Source organism: Patagioenas fasciata, chromosome 10 (genome assembly GCF_037038585.1).
Source record: "Patagioenas fasciata isolate bPatFas1 chromosome 10, bPatFas1.hap1, whole genome shotgun sequence".
Classification (NCBI taxonomy): Eukaryota; Metazoa; Chordata; class Aves; order Columbiformes; family Columbidae; genus Patagioenas; species Patagioenas fasciata.
In genome coordinates, this window is record NC_092529.1 from 13,074,410 (window position 1) to 13,095,960 (window position 21,551).

The 21,551-nt window shown below is 35.2% G+C and overlaps 1 protein-coding gene across 14 annotated transcripts in view; it reads right to left on the reverse strand.

Annotated features, from left to right (window-relative positions):
* ERC2 (ELKS/RAB6-interacting/CAST family member 2) overlaps positions 1-21,551 on the reverse strand; it is a 433,731-nt gene that overhangs the window by 234,535 nt on the left and 177,645 nt on the right. For all 14 annotated transcript variants that reach the window (XR_011740737.1, XR_011740732.1, XR_011740731.1 and 11 more), the window contains one exon: positions 7,784-7,919. Coding sequence is in view for 1 of the 14 variants with exons in the window: in XM_071813173.1 (XP_071669274.1) it covers positions 7,784-7,919 (136 nt within the window). In the remaining 13 variants the exon portion in view is untranslated. The remainder of the gene's footprint in view (positions 1-7,783; positions 7,920-21,551) is intronic.

The following is a 21,551-nucleotide window of genomic DNA, read 5'->3' on the forward strand; positions in this document are numbered from 1 at the left end:
AGAAAGAAAAAAAAAAGTACAGGTGGCATTTTTAAGCAATGTCTAAATTGGAAAATCTACACTAATACAAACTTCCCCTACAGTGATTTTATATTGCAGGGTTAAACCTCCTATATTCATCTTATTTTGAAGACAGGTACAAAAATAGGGTCAGACATTTTATTGCAGTTTCACTTCACAGGATTTCAATCTAAATCATTGTTTTTGTCGTTGATTGTAATTTATGTAATATAGAGTGTTTAAATACATAAGTAACTAAAATATTAGACAAGCTATAAGTCAATGTAGAAGTTAAAAATGAACTATACACAGAATGCTATATTGGACAGTCATGTGCTGAAATACTAACATCTATTATAACGAGGTTATTGATGTAGAGTTGACATATGACTTGATTTGCAGATGCCCTACTGACTAACCTTTTGCAACTATATCTCAGTGTAAACCTGTGGTAATTATTGCTGGGTAGGGAGAGTTGGTTTAACTGAGCTTTTGATGCATGTTGAACATGATTGCCCCCTGGAGACTACAAAAGTCCCACATGTGTGAGTTATTACATAAATATTGAGGGGTAGAAAAAAGGTGTATCACATTAATTTCTTCCTGTTTCCTATCGTTGCAGTATTGTTTTGTCCAACAGGACCTTTTTCCTCCAGTGCCCTGACACATATGCCCTTTCCAACTAACGTAGCACTTACTAAAGCACATAGTAGAAATAAAACCAAAATACTTGTCAATAATTGCAGTTCACAGATTTCTAAATAATTATATTGGAATATACAAATTTACCTTTGTTTGCAAATCAAGATGCCCAGGTTTTATTCTAGGGTACTGAAGTCAGAGAATTAACATTACTTAGACAACACTGAAAAACACATCCTGTTTCTGACTTACCTGTAGAAAGATGAGAAAGTCAATATTCAGACTTTCTGATGTGGGATGATCTAGAAGTCCTTGAAATAGTGCAAAGGCTGTATTTATAATTACAGATAATGTTCTATGATGCTGTGTACTTAAAAATCCAAAATACATTGGGATAGTTCTAAGAATAAAGTTCATGTTATTTTATATATACTGCAAAAATGTGATACTCTAGACAAAAGAAAGTACATGACAGCTACATAGAACAGTTGTTTTACCCACTAAACTTTTATATACACACACACACACACATATATATATATATATATGTATATATTATAACTGGTTAGGACAACAGACAACAGAACACTAAGTCACTTCTGTCAGCCTGCCAAATATGACAAAGGAAAAAAGATTTAAGAGACTGTGAGTCTAGTAGAAACTGATCTTCAAGTGAGATTTTCACAGATTGTCTATGGGGACATTTTATAACACGAGTAGTTTCGGCTTCTGGGGATTACACTGCACAATGAAAATGAATGTCAAAGTAAACCCCAATTAAAAAAAAAAAAAAAGGTCTGGTATTGGTCCTCAGACCGACCAATCAACCTTCCTGCTCTCTCTAGACTCTCAGATACTTTTCTTCATCTGAAACCTTTTAGGAATATTTTCTTCAACATAAACTACTGGCTGAAGTTCAACAGACATTTCAGCAACACATGTGGAATTTATCCACAACCTATGCAACTTCTACAGGCCAAAGAAGGAAAACTTCTACATGTCCATCCATGTTTACGATCTGAATTTATATTTACATTATGTTAGAAATCTGAAGATAAGTATACTAGTTGTATCTTCAACAGTCTCAGGTGTGTTTGAATTGATTAGTCTAATTTTTGTAAGTATGCACTTGTAATCTGGTAGTCAATTTTTAATATATTGCAGTACATCAGCACAGATTTTTTTTTTCTATTACCCACTGCCTGAGTCTCTGCTTGAAGATTTTTTTTTTTATAGATTGGTTATCAGTGTGTCACAGAATAGACAGTTAAGTCTTACATTCTCAAAATGTCTGTTAAAAAATTTATGTTCAGCTACATGAAAATGACTGCTTTAAAATAATGCAATTCCTGCTTTTTTCCTAGATATTCACAAGAGAAAAAAAAGTTCCCTAAACTGCGTGAAATTAATAATAAGCTACACATTTTGCTGAGGGCTGAACATTTTAGAGATTGTAGTTATGAGCTACATTCTATCTTGGCAAAATCCAGCTATCATGAGAGAAGCAGAGAAATGCCAAAGGAAGGACCCACAAACATATCACTAATGAACAGAATTGTACAATCTGCTACGCTAGGTTCTCTCCATTAGCTACTACGTAACTCTTTCTTTACTAGGGTAAAATGATTTGATATGTACATGAACACTAATTTTCTTACAGATTCACCAGACTTCAGCTTTACCACTAAAGTCATCAAGGAACCTATCGTTTGAATATAGAAGCACACAAGAATACTTTAGTTTTCAAGCAACAAATTGAAGAGAATTCTGTAGATGTGTTACGGAAAACTACATAAAATATTGGCTTTTACATCATATGTCAGTTCATTAACCTAATACACTGTATACAGACTATTTAGCTAAAAATTCAAAAATTACTCACTTGTACTTGAAATCAACTCACTCATTAAAAATTATTTGCAGCAGCTTGAACAAATGTATCCATTCCAAAAAAAATTACACTTTAGTTTGAAACTTCAGAGTGAAACTTGCTGTTGAAAGTAGTTCTGCATTGTCTACAATATTATATAGGATACTACAACACAAGACCATCACAGTTTTTGATCTTAAATGTCAGGTGCATCAATAAACTCCTGCTTTAATTGTAGAAAAGTTAAAGTAAGGTTTTAACTCATTATAACTACGATAAAGATAAGTTTCTATACTATATTTTCCACAAACTAGTCCCTGGGAGCTTTAAAGGGAGACCTTCATTCTAGCTGTAGCTTACTCCATCTTCTGAATTTATCATTTAACTGGTTCCAAAACTTTGTGATTCCTTATCAACTTGCACAAAGACTGAAAGACTTGTTGCAGCCACCTCTTACACAGACGTCCAAAAACCACAGCTTTTGTTTCAAAATATTTGCATCTGATAGCAGAAATCTTAGCAAGAGATAAGATCTTCACAAGCATTGCAGGCCATATCTTATCCATTCTGTTATCTCTGTATGTATTTCCAGAAGTCTATCTCCATCATATCTCATTTGTGTGTTCTGATTGTTCATCATATTGACAAAGGAAAATCAAGAGCAGTCACCTATTTACCCTTATTGTCTGCTCAGAACTGAATGAGAGGGAGGGAGCAATTCTACTCATCAGAGCAGGACTACAATGTGCATTTCACACGTGCATGTTGTGGGAATCGGAGAGGAATGGTATAAAAAGCAAAATCCCAAATTTATCACCATCTTCCCCCACAAAATGACCAGCCTTCTGAAGACAGAAACATACAGAATCTGCTCAATACTCTGCATTATTAAAGCCTTCCAGGGAGGTATAGGTCCACCTTTGGATGCATGCTTAAACTAGAATTCACATTTAATACCACAATTCATTATTTAAACCTCTTAAAGGGCTGAGTTTTCTCACTACATATGTAATTCAGCACTAATAAAAACAAAGCCATGTGTTTATGCAATGAATTCTCTCCTGCCTTAGGTCAGCTACGTACATTGATGTCTATCTCCTTAACAGCCATGTTTCCTCTATCTCTGAACTGATTATACTGCTCTGTTCATTTTTATTTGCAAGACTTCCCTAGCTTCCTCTTTTTATTAATACTACAGCTTCAAAGTTTTTGAGACAATGCAGTAGAAAATACACTGCATTAAGAGAAAAATCATAATCACGTCAGGTATAACACTTGTCTCGGTCATTCTTTTATTTTAAAAAGACGCGAATATAACATACGGTAATGTGCTGTGTCTTCAGTACATTTTGCATTTCTAGAACTACTACAGAGATGAAAATTATATGCTGAATCACAGAGTGAAAAATAAAGTAAAAAATCCAAGTTTAAGGATTCATGCTGACTAGGTGTGAAATCTCTTGGGAGTTATTTTTAGTAAGATACCACAGATACTCACAATGCAAGGATCAGACAACAGTAATATTAACTAGCCAGTTTTTAAAAGGACTTTCTCCTGATCATGTTTTATTCATTACCTAAGACTAAATTTCCAGCCAGTGCAAAACTATAGAAGAACTAAGAACTCTTGCCTTGCCTTGGTATGTCCAGTGACAAACTAACACTCACATGCTGGACTCCATGAGACGTTTAAAGCAAGAAAAATGTATGTGTGTACACAATCTGCTTCACAGCACTGAGGCTTAGAGGATTGGTCAAGCTGCCTATGTATGATATGTGAAATCAATAAGATCTACACATTGCCTCAATCAAAACCATTTTTTTAGTGAAATATCTCTTTTTGGCATATGGATTTCTGCCCAAAGAAAATTCAAGCTATCTAAAAGAGAATTGTGACAAATAACACAAGCATTTAAAATACTAGGAGAGCTAAAGACTTTTCTACAAGATAAACCAGGAAAAAAAAAAGGCAGAAATACCTAGAAGCTCTGCAGATCAGAGCAGAACAAGGTATAAAACTTTTCAACTTTGTTTTCAGGTTCGTCCTTGCACATCTCTTGCGCCATGTATGCAGACAGTTTGCATAAAGTTTCTACAGAACCGTGTTTCTGCACTTCGTACAAATATGATTCCACAAGATTTAATTCACTTATTAAATCAATACATTTATGAAAAGCATAATCAGACAAAAGCATATACTTAATTTCCTTTGAACCTATGCAATGAGGCATATGGGAACATTATTAAATGCACATTCTTATTGTTTACTCTAGAGAAAAGAAAGGACCTTGTTGTTGTTTTTGTTATTACATCAGGTTTGCAAACCAGAATCAAAACCAAACCCACTTGAGTTCTTAATGTTATGCAAATGTTTTCTTTCCCAATTCTATTAAGGTAACAGTGTTACTCCAACAAACATGTTCCATACAAGCAGGCATCTCAGGAAATAAACATGTCTCACATCTATAACATTTCTAGATGCTGCAAAGAGATTTGAGGAATATGCACAACTTTATGACATGATACCTTTATATTTCTTAGATCAGCATTTCTCAAAAATCCTTACCTTTTTAAAACAGACAAAGAAGATGGAAATATGAAGTCATGTTAGATACACCATTCTCAAAAAATTTCACAATATAGTGTTCAAGGGCCAGCTCTCCTGCTGTGATGCTTTATGTAATATATGACCATCATGTTTGGCAAGATTTGCACAGGTCTGCCCTTGATTTGTGGAAGGAAAAAGCAGAAAACCTCACAACTATTCTTCATTCCCAAGAATTAATCTGAAGTCTGGCTCCCTGATGTTTCCAATTTTACAGTGATCCAAATAACCCCCCAAAACCACACCTGAAGCATCACTCACAATTCCAGCTGATAGCTGAGGGAGACCAAAGTGAATGCCCTCCCCAGGCAGCCCAGGGCACTCTCCATCACAGCAGTGGCCCTGGACTGCTGTGAGATGGGGCTGTCACAGACTCAAACTTGACCTGCATATACTGATACCAGGATATGAAACAGCTTGGAGAGGCTTTTATCTGAAAAAATAGTTAAAAGTGTCACAAATATACATGATGCTACAAGCCTCAGAAACTAATAGAGTTTGTTGAAGCTTCAAAGGAACTACAGGCTTCTGAAGGTCTTCAAAGCTACCAGACAGCAAGTGGGCAGCTGAATGGGTAGAGCTTCAGCCCCAACTTGGGCTGTATTAAAACGGATGACACATAAACTGATTGCTTCATCTTGCCCTGAATAACTCCCTGAATGGTCTGTGGACAATTATACCAGCTTTCTTATTACATCTTTTCCAGTACTTCTGCAAAAGTGATTGAGACTTGGCTGGGGTAAATGCAATTTGACTAATCTAATTGCTCTTCAATTCTCAGCTCAGCTTATCACAGCTAGCCAACAGCCAGCTTATCACCGCTAGCCAACAAATACAATCATTACATCAGGCCAGAGAATTTTAGGATATGCTTTACCCTGACTGCTCAATACATCACTTACAAATGTAACAAGTACACTGTAGAAACAAATACTATGTGTTAAAAATGCCTGTAAACAGGGTGTTCCTACTAAGCATTGCAGAAAGTATTATAAACAGTGACAAGAAATGGTTGTCAGATTCCTATGGTTTACTAAGATGTTAATTCAATATTTATTGAAATACCAATTAATTTTCTTTTTGATTAGCAGATGCCTTGGACTCCCAGAAACTTGTTTTCCAAGGTAGATCATATATCTGACATCACGTGATTCCCCACAAATCTTGTCTCACTTAAATCCTCAGATCATGACTGTTACAACATTTTATTAAATCTAGATATTTTATATAAACTGAAATTTAGTATCAAGAGTTATCAAGTATTCTACTCTGTCAGATTATTCATTTAGTCAACTCTTTTAGACCAATTTGAATTCTGTACATGTTCACATCACTACAAGAACTTCAGTTCACATTTTTCTTCCTGGGGAAAGTATTGTACCATTAGATTGGTAGGAAAGTAAATAATTTTACCTATTACATAATGCATTGTATGTACCCTTTCGAACACGCACATGAATAAGTTCAAATCTGGAATACTCACAAATGCAGCTGCATACTTAGACCTGTGGAAAGCAGGTGTGTTTCATCCCCACACCCCAGCATTTGTGGCTAAATGTTTACAGGAGTAAACATTTATCTTATGCCAAATATGTGAAATCGTCTCATGTGACCAGGTACAAAAGCCTCATATCAAAATCACCCTGAAATAACAAGCCATAGAGGCCAACAAAAATCATAACTGCATCCACCAGTGCACTTGATCAAAATGTTTAAATGGAAAAACTCGCATTTTAAAACATACTTGCTTTTCAAACAACTTAATGGAGGAGGAGGAGGTGTTTTTTTTAAACAACCCTTATGAAAAAAAATTCCTTTCTATACCAAGGCTAATTGACTGGAGCTTTAGAGCTGGTTTGGTTATTTAACCAGACAACCACCTACTTATCAGATTCATATAAGCACAAGACTTGATGTTCTCACCTAATATTTATAACTACCTTACACATTAAAACAAATAAACCATACCAGTGAAAAACTTTAAATCCTCCTACAGCAAATTGCTCTTCAATTCTCACAACAGATATTTGTACAACAGATACTGTGTTGAACAACATGCCCCAGATATTGCCACTTAATCTTGTGAAAGAAGCAGTCATACAAGGACACAGGTTACCAAGCCCATTTTGGAAAGGCTTCCTTGAAGATGTCTGTCTCCTGCACCTGCTAGACCAAAACAATTCTGTATCTCAGTTTGCTGAGCAAGGAAAAAGCTGCCAGATGTTCATCAAGTTTGGCTGCTTCTCTCCATCCCTCTCCACTCACTTTGTTTCCTTAGGGATTTATTTGGACACATCACAGTGCTTTAGAGTTAAACGTCTATCTGCAACTGAATATCTCCAGGTATTTTATGGCTCAATCTGTAAAGTCTAACAAGCCTTTTTCATGCAAGTGGATTTGCCTCCTCCATGATCCATAAATTACTTACTTTCTTTTAAATATAAGTAAAATAGTCCTTGTGAGGACAGGGCTTCAGATTCCATTGGTTTTTCCTCACACTAAATATTAATTATTTCATGGGCATGACTGAAGTCAGTAGTGCACCCTCTGGTAGGAAAGGAGAAAGTCATCAGCTCTTTGTGGGAACCCACATCCTGTAAGACACACAGTGAAACAGAGTGTACTTTCCTCAATGATTTTAAAACACAGTTGAAAAATAGACTCACTTGTAAATGTTGGGAGTTGTCAGTCATATTGTCCTCTCGCCTACGAACTTCTTCCAACAACTGTGCATTCTTCTTTTTCTCCATTTGCTGATTGTGCTTCAGATTGGCAACCTTCTTGTTTTGGTCCTTCATATGTCTAGGAATTGTATATACATATGCATTAGTCTTAATGACTGCAATCACTTCTTTTTCTCTATAAATTAACTGGTGACTATGACACAGGATGTCAATTCTCCAGCAGATACAAGTATTCCAGGTATCAGATGTGAACAATAAACCATCTTGTTTTCAAGATAGCATATCAAAACAGATTTAATACCATCAGATTATACAATGGTAAAGTAATTATTGGATCTACGAGATTTTTTTTTTCCTTTCCTATCATTTGCTCACAAATACTCATACACATTCTAAGCACTATGCAGAAAAATTGTTGTTGGAATAGAGGGAGATTATCCAACAATCCTTACACACTTAGTGAATCTGGGAACAACTTTAATGGGTGTTTTAAGTAGAATGAATGTCAAAGGAATCAGAAGGTGAAGGTGATGACTAATGTATGTTGTGAAATTCTGTTTTTGAAAAGCTGGACTGCAAATACAATGTTTCTGAGGATTAAAGTGTGACAGGGAAGGAGGTCAGGTCATAAACATGCCATGAAGAACAAAGGATGCCTTTACAAATAGCTTTGTTTATAACAAAAATGTTACATTTCTATCTTTTTTAATAATGATATTTCCTTCTACAAAAGATTATCAACAAATAGATTTATGAGTAACTTCTAATGAAAATGAAAATAACTTTACCACCATTAAGTATTTTCTTTCATTAAGACTGTAGTCAAGTGAAAAAAAAAATCGTAAAACTTTTTCAATGTTTTATTATCTTTTGCTCTGGATCTTATTTATTAAGTTACCAGGAGCTTTCCTGATTCTGATACTTGGCATACATCCATTACAGAAAGAAAGCAAGCTAATTTAGCCTGGCAGGCACTGAAAAAAATACTCTTGCAGTAATGCTTTCTACCTGCTTGAATTCTTAGATATTATTTTCCCTACTTTGACTTTGAGGAATTTGCTCCCTTTTATCTATATAAAAATAAAGTCATGTGCAAATTCCTAATGAGATCTACACACTAATCCTATTTTGGCAAATGAAGACAATATTATTCAATGCCCAAAAGGATCACTGAAAACATCTCTGTTGCTTCCAAATCAGAACTTTTAGCAGAAAAAAAAAATACATTTCTTGCACTGATTTTATCATGCTAAAGAAACTAAGTCATTTTATGTTACGTCTATCACCGGTTTCTTTGTCTGTTTTTTTTCACTATTTATTTATACTGAAAACTCAGCAATTAATCTCTAATCAATAATGTTGCCGTGGTATTAAAAATTCTTAGAAGACACTTCATTTACAAGTTTGTAGGTATAGCATATAACAGGAAAGCTAACCTATTATTACCAAAAAAGGAACTTCAACTAGCTTAGAAAAATGAAATCAGATACATCTAATTCAAATAAAAATATTTGCATTTTAAAAGAATCTACATCAAGCTCACAGATTTTTTTTTTTTTTAAATACAAGTATGAATTCCTCTATTTGAAAAATAGATTTGTCCTATAGTTGTGTTCAAGAGTTTGCATCAGCCTGTTAAGGCACAAAAAGAGAGCCTGGCCTAACTGATCATCTGTTTAAAACATCTGTCTCTCAGAGTTATATTTTCATGTTAGAAATAAAATTTGTGAAGACTGTACAAACTGTAAAACTGAAAGAATCCCCCAACAAAACATTGTTACCAGAAAATAGACCAGTTTCAGAGGAAAATGGGAAAAAAAAAAAAAAAAAAAAAAGCCATCCTTTTTAAATCATTAGTAAAATTATTTGTGTATTACACAAAACAGTGCAAAATAGTGGATGAGCTTCTCCAGGTTGAATCATCTCTAGTCAGCAGTTAGTATTTGGAATGCTAATGACTTTGAGGTCTTAGCCTGTATCTTCCTTAAATGTTCTCAAATATTTTATTATACTACCCAGATACAGTTCTAAAAAAACATACACGGAAGGCTCTCTCCCCTTACACATGCCTATCACAAAATGACAAGACTCCTAAGAAACAAAATGGATTTCCAGCTCGAAGAGACCACCGGTAACGTAATACAGCTCTCTCTTAGTAGATTTCTGACATCATGTTTAAATCACCAAATTAAGTTCACTTTAGAACAAAAATACACTACGCGATGGTTGAAAGTAACCTGCCTACATGAGACCTAACTCAGTAGGCCTGGGAATATAGGAAAAAGCACAAGTATTTTATCACAGAAAGGTTAATTTTCTGAAAAGCACAACACTCTGCCACAGTTAATAATAAACAAACAAGACAACACTGTTAAGAACAGCAGGAATATTTCTGTCAAAGTTCCGCTGATTGATTACTTTAAAAAGCAACCAGAAACTGCATGTTCCAGATGAAACTTGATTCTAGGTCTTACATAATATAATGATTTTAGCTTTGAGTTGTCTCTTTTTTATTAAATTTCCTCAAGAATATGAGACTTTTTCTAAATCAAATATTCAAATATATGCTAGATGCTCTGTGCAACCCCAACTGAAAATCAGTTCTTTTTTCATGGGCCCATGTCATGTAATTGCAAGCATAGACATAATCAGCCTAAAACCCAAACAAGTATTGGAAAAAAATTACTTTCACAGCTTCATATATAAATGTAGTACTTGGTAGAAATTTCAGTGGTGTCATGTGACTTTGTGCTGTTAAAATATAAAATGGTTTCCAACCTAATGCTGAGTAAATGATAAATTAATTCATGTTTAATCTCTGTAAGAAGTATAATTTTATGCCAGTGCTAACTGCTTCTTTCATCACCCTTCCCTCTCACAACTTCCCATTTCAGTTTCTGTCTAATGCCGCACTGAAAAGTAGAACATGGTAAAGCTGCAAAGGAAAACACCTGGTGCCTGTGATACGCAAAATCTTGAAGGGGGAAATAAAAGAAAGCTGTGTCATAGTCCCTCTTTCTTCCACAACTGACTGCATGCCTATGGAAATCAAAAGAAAATGCTACAGGTAAAAGGACTAGCTGAGTAGTTTTGGTTTAGGCCTGCATTAAAGTTACAGGAGGAGTTCAACAGAGGAAATAAATAAAAGAGCACATTCCCCTTTTCTTTTTCATTTTTTTAACAACAAACTTAATCCTTGATCCAGTATATTTTTTGAGTATGTTTGCTCTGGTATTTTTTCACATAGCTATTTCTTAAATGCTTTTGAATTAAACAGAAGATTAGGGTAAGTAAAAACTATGCATGAAAAATAGAAAAATATTTGGGAACAGTACACAATCAGCACAAAATAGCATATGACATTACCATATAGGATATAAATATCCACTTAGTTTCCTAGCAGCTACGCTGATATGCATAGTTGAGTCCACAGCATTCTTCATCATGAGGAATAAGTTTCATGTGTTCTGCTACACTGTTTCAATTTAAAGCTATAAGACCTCAAAATTCATTAGACAGAATGAAAGAAATAAAGTGTTACTGTTTAAGATGTATGTCTGCAAAATCTGAAACATTTGCTGCATGGGTCTGGGCAGTAGAATTTATCTTACCATCGCGCATTAATCATATTCTGGTACTAAAATCTATGCAAAAGCATTCTTTTCCTTTGATAGTCTGAGTGCCCCAAAGCAGTAAGATGAAATCCACAGCTTTCTGATTTTCCACATTGTTAAAGTGCCTTTTGAAGTTGGGTATCTATTATCTTGTACTGAGCTAAATTATTTAACCACTGAACTAGGCATTACAGTCATCTCAATCTAGTTATCATAGAACACTACACTGTGTTCTTACTTTTACAAACTTCATACAACTGGAATGCCAGTCTTCAAACTCCTCCTAAAACACCTAAGCCCAGAGCGCACTGAAGTGGTGCCAACCCCACATTTGCCTTAAAGAAATGATGTTCTGAGATCATAAATTTTAATAAGGAAAAAAGCAGCCTAAAAAGCAGTGTAGATGACTAACACAGAACAAGAATTCAGAGTGGACCTAAGATGTCTTCAAAATAGACCTAGAATGTAAGCACATCTTGAAAATTTAAAAAAAAAAAAAAAAAAAAGAAGAAAAAAAAAGAAAAAGAAAGAGAGAGAACAAGTTCTGTCCTATTCCACTGGACTTCACAGGCGGCTTTCAACTCATATGATCATCCAATATAGAGAAGCAGCATCTATCAAACACCCATGGGAATTTAAGAAAAAAAGAGATGAAGAGCACTTGATATAATAATAAAATTTTAAAAATCTAAATAAAATTTGTTTCTTCCAGTACATCAGACTTTCTCTCATTTCTAATGAAGAGAAAAAGATTACATAAAGCAACATACTTCTCTAGAAACTGCTTAAACATATTGAACTGAGTTTAATAATTTCTTTAAACCTAGAAAAAGCCACTGCTCTAAACTGTAAATGCAGAGTAGACTGCAGCTGTGCTACTCCACTAAAAACTGGCCGGTTGTAAGTGCCCATTCATCCTTCAAAATCATCATGATCTGAGATAATTTTCAACAATCTTTCTCAGCACATAGAATGTTCCACAGGTCTTAGTTTCCACCTCAACCGGGCACTGGACTTAAAATCAGTATCTAAACCACAGCAATGCCTGTATCTGTTTTCCTCAGCATTCAGCAACTTTTTCAGAAAAGTGACCTTGGACTTCCGACACAGGAATCCAGAGACTGTAGCAGCTCAGATCTCTGATACTGCTGAAGAACCACCAAATTATGACTGCTAAATATTTAGGTACACTTAGAGTATCAGAGATCTGAACAAAACAGGTGATGGAAAAAGACAGAGTTTTTATACAGCCCTATGACTTTGTCTCCTATGAAGTCTAGACCAGAGAACCTAGAGCCCCTTAATCTTGCTGTGCAAACAGCAAGACACCCTTACACGAGCCATTTATTCTATTTAGTTTTTTAATTGAAATGTCTTTCTAAGAAACAGACATTAGTGTCACAGAGACAGAAACCCTTGACTAGCAAAAAGACAAATATCAAAACAGTAGTAGCACTTAGTTCTTGCTAGTACGAATATCACTAATTGTAATAACTACATTTAACCACGTTCATTTGTGGGGTTTTTTCTTGGTCTTCTGGAATAGCATACAAACTGATCTCATAGTTCTGACTACAGTACATTTAACTACTTTAGTCCAACTTTTTAAGAGAAATGTCAACATTTAGTTTATGCATGTATGTCAGTATCTTTCAGATTTAATTTTACAGTAGTGTGTAAGTGTTGTCTAAACTCCAATGCTTTCATCTCTGATAGCTACAGAAAATCATGCTACTTCATTAAATTCCTCACTTTCATTAGCCACCTGGATACCTTGGCTAAAATGTTGGTTATGTCAGCCAAAAATAAGTGTTACATGCTTAGTGTAGCCTTTACTCTATTTCATAAAGATTTTATTTTCCCTCAAAGCATTCAAAAAATGCAGACATGAAAAATACTTCCAAGAGTAAAATCTGTAACATCTTCTAAAGGAGATATGTCTCTGTAATAATTTCAGCTGCAATAAACAGCATTACAATGGGACCAGATGTCTGAAAGTCAATCAAAAAATTCTCCGGTATGCTAGAAACCTGTAGTCCTCAATAAATAAAAAATGAGTGTGTCATAAACTTACCAAACAATGTTTTCAGGAAAATATATAAATACAATTTAGTCGAATCAAGTAATTTCTACAGAAGTCTCAAACATATATTATACAATTTAATCCAGTGCACATGCTGTAAACAATCATATCCACCTATTGTTCTAGGTATGCACTAGGTAGAATATTTCCAACATCTTTACATCTTCTATCCCTCCTTTATAAATAGTCCATACGTTCTTACAAACAATAATGTAACTCAGCAATAAAATCTTAACATTTTACTAGGCACTCTGGATCTCAGTGGCTAGTCATGCAGAAGACCTGATCCTATAAATCCTCGCCATGTGAATGTCCATTCTGAACTACATTACTTCTGTAAGACTCAGTAGAAATATTTCTAACAGTTCAGTTCTCACTGTCTTAAAAATGATGGTACGCATGTGATTTACTCAGTCAAGACTAAAACAACAGCATGAGGGTAATTCTTGAAAATTCAGATCCAACTCCACTCAAACCCATAAGATAGAACTTCCATTAAAATATGAGCAAAGTATTGTTTCTGGCATTTTCCCAGAATAAAATATATTTGCTACTACCAATCTATAAACCTGAAAAACAAAGATGGGTTTGACTCTAGCCAACTGTAAACACCACAAGAGGCATTAAGAGGGTTACTGACAGACACATTCCTGACACAAATATGCAAGGACACTGTTTATTCACTTGCAAACCGTAGACAGATTTGTCTGGGGAAAAGAGGCATTATCATGATAAGAAAACCTATACCCATGACAGGCTGAAATTTTGATATGACAATGAAAACATAACATACCTGAAATAACCATCATTTTTCTAAAAGAAAGGCCTTGGGCTTGACTGTTGAATTTATTTGTTAAGTTAGACTTGAGTCACCCTAAGATTTACCATATGCTAATAAAAAACTTAGTATCTTCCTTTGATGTCATTTGCACTTACAAAAACTCTCAGTTTGTTGGTTTTGGTCTTTTTTATTTAATCCAGATTCTATAACTCAAAGAATTACCAGTATCCAAGACGTCTCTTAGTATTTGAGGGTTTTCCTTATTCTTACCCTTTCTTATTTTCTTTTTGTTAACTAATTATCATGATGATAAAAAATTGAAGAATACTTTAAACATAAAGACAAAAGCAATCATCTCAGCCTTCAATAAGTTCATTAATTTGACATAACCAGCACATCCAACAGAACTGGGCTTCAAAATCACTTATATTATTTCTCCCTTTATGTCAAAATTTATATTGGGGCTACTCTTTTTTTTTTTCTTTTTTTTTTTTTTTTTAATTATGTAGATGATGCTCAGAAGCCAGATTGTTTGTACTTTGAGGTCAAATCAGTCATCTAGCTTTATGCCCTGATATAAAATGGCAGGAAGTAATGATCATTTTGCTTTTTTTCCTTGTAAAATGAAATCTACTGACTGCAAAACTGCAAAGCCAGCTCACCATTGTACACAATGATTTTTTTTTCTATGAGATCCACTGAGCAGCAAACATTTCATGTTACAGAAACACAGAATGCAACTATTGATTGCCAGTACATTTATTAAGAGCAAGGAAAGATTTAGTGTGTCTCAAGTGACAAAGAGGAGGAGCATTCCTTATTGAAGTAAGGTGTGACACAACTGCAGTGCCAAAAAAAAAAAGCAACAAGGGAAAAACAAAGGTACAAAGCAGCTGCCTTGTTCTCCCAGTAGGGAATCTTCAAAATACAAAAAAAATGTATACATATTGTGGGGCTAAATGCATCTAAAAGCAGCAGCGTGCACTGTTTCAGTGATGCCCTACCAAAAGTGATCCACAACTGATACCAAATGCATATTCACCACTGATACAATATATTCCACCCATAAAACAAGCAACATATGTAGAATGGAGCCTAAGAAAGTCCCAAAGCTATAATTAAGCAATTTACTGCTTCTAATGTGTTACCCCCTCCAGAGTAACGATTTCATTTGGGGTTTGTCTCTTTGGTTATTCCAACAGTCAGATGACAGAGCTGCTATGAATCTCTGTTACTCTGCCAAAAATGGTGTCAAAACTTGTAATACTTTCTCTGTCTGGCCTCTTTATTCCCTTTGATAACACTATAAAATGTACTTGAATTCTGAGATTATAAGTGGCCAGATAATGGTGCCTTATGGAAGACCTTTGCCCTTCTTGCCCACACTATTCCAAAACAGAAAATCTAGCAGATCTTATTCCCACTCTTTTCCTTTCCTCTATAGAAGAACCATATTTTCCCCTCTATACTTCCCACCGAAAAGGAGTAGGGACAAGACTTTAACTGCCTGAACTAATTGCCCTTATAATAGTTTAAACCCTTAAACAGTGTAACAACATAACCTACCACCCTATGGCAGATCCTGTGACACAATTTCATTTTTACAGTGGTGCTATCTGATCTTGTAACTGAAATACTATCCACTCTACAGTGACACAAATGGGAGCAGCTCAGCCTCCTTAGCATGTTGATAATATCATGGGATGAGAACGTTTGAGCAGAAGCTTCCTGGAGAGACAGGAAAATGTTGGCACACTGGGGCTGGACTGCCTAAGCTGTCAAAAGACCTTCCCTTACGAAATAAGCTCATGACAACAAGTAAAATTTTGTTGCCTTTTGTACAACAGAATTTGGAGGAAGCCAATACCCTCTGGTTAAATTTGGCAAAACAGACCTTATCTTTTGGTAATAAAGGCCATTATTCTGCTATACACCTCAGAGAGTATTATCACAAGAAGTCAATATTGTCATCTCTTATTGAAGAAGAATGCTTGGTCTTATTTCTGTCATTCACCTGAAGCCAAGGCTATTGCAAACTCCATGTCACATTTCATACTCCATCTACACTCCAGGAGAAGCACCCTCTGTGTTCTCTCTATGCTGATATAAAGGACTGGAATCAAAACAACCAACACAAACAATGGACAAAAACATTATCCAAATCAAACAATATTTTTTTGATCTCCAAAAATTTGATTCCCATATCCCTACTTCTCTAGTTGACTGCAAAAATGCCATAATACCCAGAGTTACCAGTTAAGATATATCAATTTTAGTACATTCAATGTTTTCATTACATTCCCAGTTCCTGTTACCAATGGGTTACATAGCTATTTCAAGTTTCATTCAGAGGAGCAAGCTTGCAGCCCACACAGATCTATCAAAAAAAGGTAAGACAATTCTAGTGCTGGGTTTAAAAAAAAAAAAAAAGTGCCAGAAATTCAAATAATCCTCTCTCTTCTTCTTTTACCCCCTTCCCTTTTGAATATCACTATTTCAAATTTTTTTAATTTCTTAATACTCTATTTATGATAGTGCTTTAGTGTGACAACTATTTTACTTCCAAACACACCACAAAAAGATATTATTGCCTTGAGAGAATCAACAACCCTGTCTGGTAGAAATAAAATGACTGTCACTGGAGTCACTGAAACATTTCTCACCTCAAAGACAAAAATGTGGGAGGAAGGGTTTACCTAACACACAACCTGGGAAGTTTTCCAAAATCCTTGGTTAAGAAGTGTTTAGTCTGACACAGTTCCCTCCAAAGCCCTAGAGAGATGCTAGAAATACCCACATGAGGATAATGCATGAATGAAAAAGACCTACTAAAATCCTGTTCCAAACTATGGTTCATATCACTTTGTTTCAACACATATCTGCGCTGCAACCACTGAAACGCCAACACAGCACATGGCACTACTGTTTTTCTCAGCACATTCTTACTGGATGACACTTCATACGAACATGTGTGAAATCCATACCAGAACACTCATCTGTTACACATCTCTCTCGTGCACCAAGGATTGTTCTACATTTTCTTCTTATGTTGTTTTTTGGGGTTTTTTTTGTTTGCTTGTTTTTTAAATATAAAAAATACTGCTGATGACAGACACTAGATGAGAAAGATAGCTGATCTGATTTAATATGGTAATTGCTTGCTCACCTATTTTATTAATTGATACCATTAGCAATAATGATAATCAGTAACTGGAAATAACTTGTTGCTTGACATTTGCAACCAAGGAGTTGCAGTCCTGCTGCTGCTTCATCAGGTCCTTCCTGGATGTTGTCCAGGTAAAGTTTCTTCTGGATTGGTTGTTTTGTTTTGTTTTATTTTGGGGGTGTTTTGTTTGTTTGTTTAAAAAAAAAAAAAAAAGACACACACACCACCACCAACTCCTGACTCCGTGCAGTTATTCTCTAGATCCAGCTGCTCCACATGATGTCCAGCTCAGCCTGACAGCAATCAGGATCAAATCTTCTCTGCTTCTGCATTTCATGTTTCACTGCAATTTCCTTCTGAATCAAACATTTTGACTGCAGCTCCTGGCTCAACCCAGCTAAACTTTCCATGGTTTTCCAGACCTCAAAATAGATCAGGTACACTTTGTATGATTTCTTGTTTTGACATACGAACTTCCTCTCATTATAAATTCACATCGAAGCATTCCAATCCAGGGACAATCAATTATCCAGGCACATTGTTCCTGCATTATGGAAGCAAACAATGTGAGTGGAAGAAGTGGTTCCACCAACAGCCTTATTCCTAAATTTAGTTCTCCTGTCTCTTTTCAGTCACAGCTTTTTGAGGGTAAGCTGTGCTATCTCACAATGATTCTCCACACACAGCCCCCTCCACTTCACACAGGGAATCCTGAGAGCATTGCACCCAGGCAGGCACGGGCTCCCCAGGCAAGAGCAGCTCTGGGGCTACTTCATTCACACATTCAGGATGTAAAGAAATATGTTCTTGTGGATCTTCCTCCTGAGGAAAACTCGTGGAAGCAGCAGATCTGGAGAAGCCTAAGAAATATCATTCTGTCTTGAAAGTAGTAACCATGAAACACAAAGAGTAATAGTTCCTTATGTTCTGTCTTCCCCAATACAGAATTGTGGTTTCAGGTCCAACCCAATACAAAGTGGACATTTTTCTTCAGAGATGTAGAGATCTTTTCTCCTCATATCCAGTTTATGTTGCATATCCATTTACTTCCACAGAATGTTAACACTCCAAATCAACAAGAACAACAAAAAAGCACATCACTGAGAAATTACATAATATCCTTCCTTATTTAAATAATCCATTGCTAATTGTCTCAGGAATTATTATTTTAACCTTTGCATGTCTTTAAGCAAAGTGAAAAGCAAAGAACAGAACTAAGTAGACAGGTTCAAGAGTGGGATAAAAATGAACAATGCGTTACCCTGTCCCAGGGACCCATTCACATCCAAGGAAATAAACTTTCTACTTTACTATTTCTTAAATAAAATGAAATGTAATTGTATTTAAATTCAAATCCACATATGTAATCTTATAAATCTAAATAATCTCTTAGCAAATCTTTATCTCTTTCAAAACAATTAATTGTCATGTTGATTCTGTGTATGCAGCAAACAGACTAAACCAGAAAGACATGACAACAATTTCCCTGTTATCCAATGTGACAACTATGTTTCTCACTCAGCATAACCAGTGTCTCAGAAGAGTAATGTATATCACAGATTCTCTCAGTTTTCATTAGTACACTATCTCAATTTCTCCAGGGAAATTATCTTTGAACAACATATCACTCTGCCCTTGGAACCATCAAACTGACATTTGACAAAACTGTGGAAGGCTCCTAAGTTAAATTTAAAACTCTGTTAAACCTTGCCTTGCACATCTCATTGAGCTCTAGGCTCCCACAGAAACAGCTAGGAAGGCCAAGATCAGAGGCTGATGGGAAAATTTTTAGCACTGGTCAATATATTGTACATGGGGAAAATATCAATCTCTTCTTTATCTGCTGGCAGAAAAGTTTGGGGAATATAGAACCTGCTGTAACCTAAATGTAAAAAAGAGTTACTGCACTGATTCTTGTGCTCAGATCCTTTTCCAATTGTATATGTAGATGCACACAGCTGGGGGAAGGCTTATGCCAATGTATTTGATTTTATGGTTTGTCATCAGTATCAATAGTTATAAAACACGCAGCAATTTTCCCAGTCATTCTAATCAGATAAAAATGTGGATTAATAAAACGACAGCTAAGGACATATTGATTAGCACAAATTAAATAAATTAATAGATCTGTTTCTTAAATTAAGTTTTGACCTTAATGATGATTCAAACTACAAAAACTTAGCACCTCACTGAAATCCCACAATAAACTCTAATCTTACGCTACAATTGCTCTGGGACTCTAGGGGTGAAAGTTGGTAGGGTTATGAGGACAGTTTGCTTCAGCAAGGTCAGCTGGTTTTTTAGGTCAATAAAACTGAACAGAAATTGCACCTTCGACTGCTGAACAAATGTTTCTGCATACCAATAATTGAATTCCAGTGAAATCAACCATAATGACAACCACAGAGCATAATACCTTTCTTTAAGCTCTTTCTGGCTAGACAGATTTTCAATCTATGTTGAGTATGTTCTGACAGCAACTCCAGAGTGGTCATATTCAGACAATTATTTCATCATAGACAACTCTAGAGTAAATGCATTTAATTAATTTCTGGAAGACTCTGAAAATAAATTGTTTAAGTAAAACAAAACAAAACAAACAGCCAGTTTGAAGGCATCCATGTCAGAAACCTTTCCGATGCATCTGAACCACGAAATATGAACTGCGCTTGGTTTTGAGATTAAGATGCCAAAACTCTCCCAAACTGACAAGCTCTGCTTCTATATGAATAAAGAACAATGCTGTGCAGAAAGTATATATTGACATTAAAACTCTGAAAACTTTAGATCTGAACACATTATAGAGGCAGACTGGACATTTGCATGATTCTAGTCAAATGTTCTGCATGGCAACCTCATACCTGGACCCATATCTGCAAATGCAAAACTTTGGTACCTTAAATCCACCTAGAAAGCCTTTGCAGTACACACACTCCTTTATACTCCAGTATGATTGATCTGTGAAGAAGTAAACACTTTCTACTTGGATAATGATTGGAAACCAGGTCTGTTCCTGTCTAAAACAAAGCTCCTTCTGTACAGGAGGCAAAACCTAGTGCAAGTTCCAATCAGCAATTTCAGAAATTGAAAAATAAGGGATCATCTTAAGACTATAGAACTGTCTTAAATACCTGTCACAGGAAAAAAGAAAAAAAAAAAACTACAATCTCAAATGAATGGGGAAAGGAAGAAGCAGATGAACCTGTAGTCCAAACTATATAAAATTATTAGTTTCTAAAATACGAAGTAGACCGTTTAAGAATTGCTGATTTACACTTAATAGTCATTCATAAACATGAGAAAGAAAAAATAGCATCAAGGCCTACTAAGAGAAGAAAATGTTGACTAGATCAATTTTGACTTTCAGCAAGCACAGCGTATGTAATAATACTTGATAAAATTACTTAAAAACAGTGCACAAGCACAAACAGTAGCTAAACTAATCTGAAACCCAGAAGTAAGAAAAAGCATTAATCTGACTAGATTAAGCTATATACAAACACAGCGTATAAAACAAATGTGTACATACATCTCCCTTGCAGTTCTGTGCCAGTCTAGAATCTGGTCAGCACAAAACAGATAAAAGTTTCTGAACCAGAAGCTGAACAACTCCAGCTCACCTATTATGTGTGCAATAGAAGTGGTGATGGAAAGCATTAAGTCTCTGATCTTTAGTATAAATCTCTTTATATACTATTGTCATCGTTCAATCTATTACCTACTGGGTCAGGTTGTCTACCAAAATGTTATTCCTGTTGTTGAACTCCCTAAATAAAGATAAGAATGAAAGTAAAACTGGAAGAAGAAAAAAATCTTCACACAAAACAACATATGAATAGAATATGTTGTTAATAAACATTTTTTTCTTACAGACTTTTGACAAAAGCATTCATTTACTGTGAAGCTTCTGATCTAGAAATGGAATGACCAAAAACTTCACAATAGGGACAGGTGGAATAAATAAAATAAGAAGAAAAAGAAAAAAGACAAACAGAAGTTATTAATATGGATTCAAAATGGCCAAACAAATGAAGCATCAATGAAAACCTTCATTGTGGAAAGAGCAATTAAATAAGAGAGCAGAAAATACTGACCTGGAAGTCAAG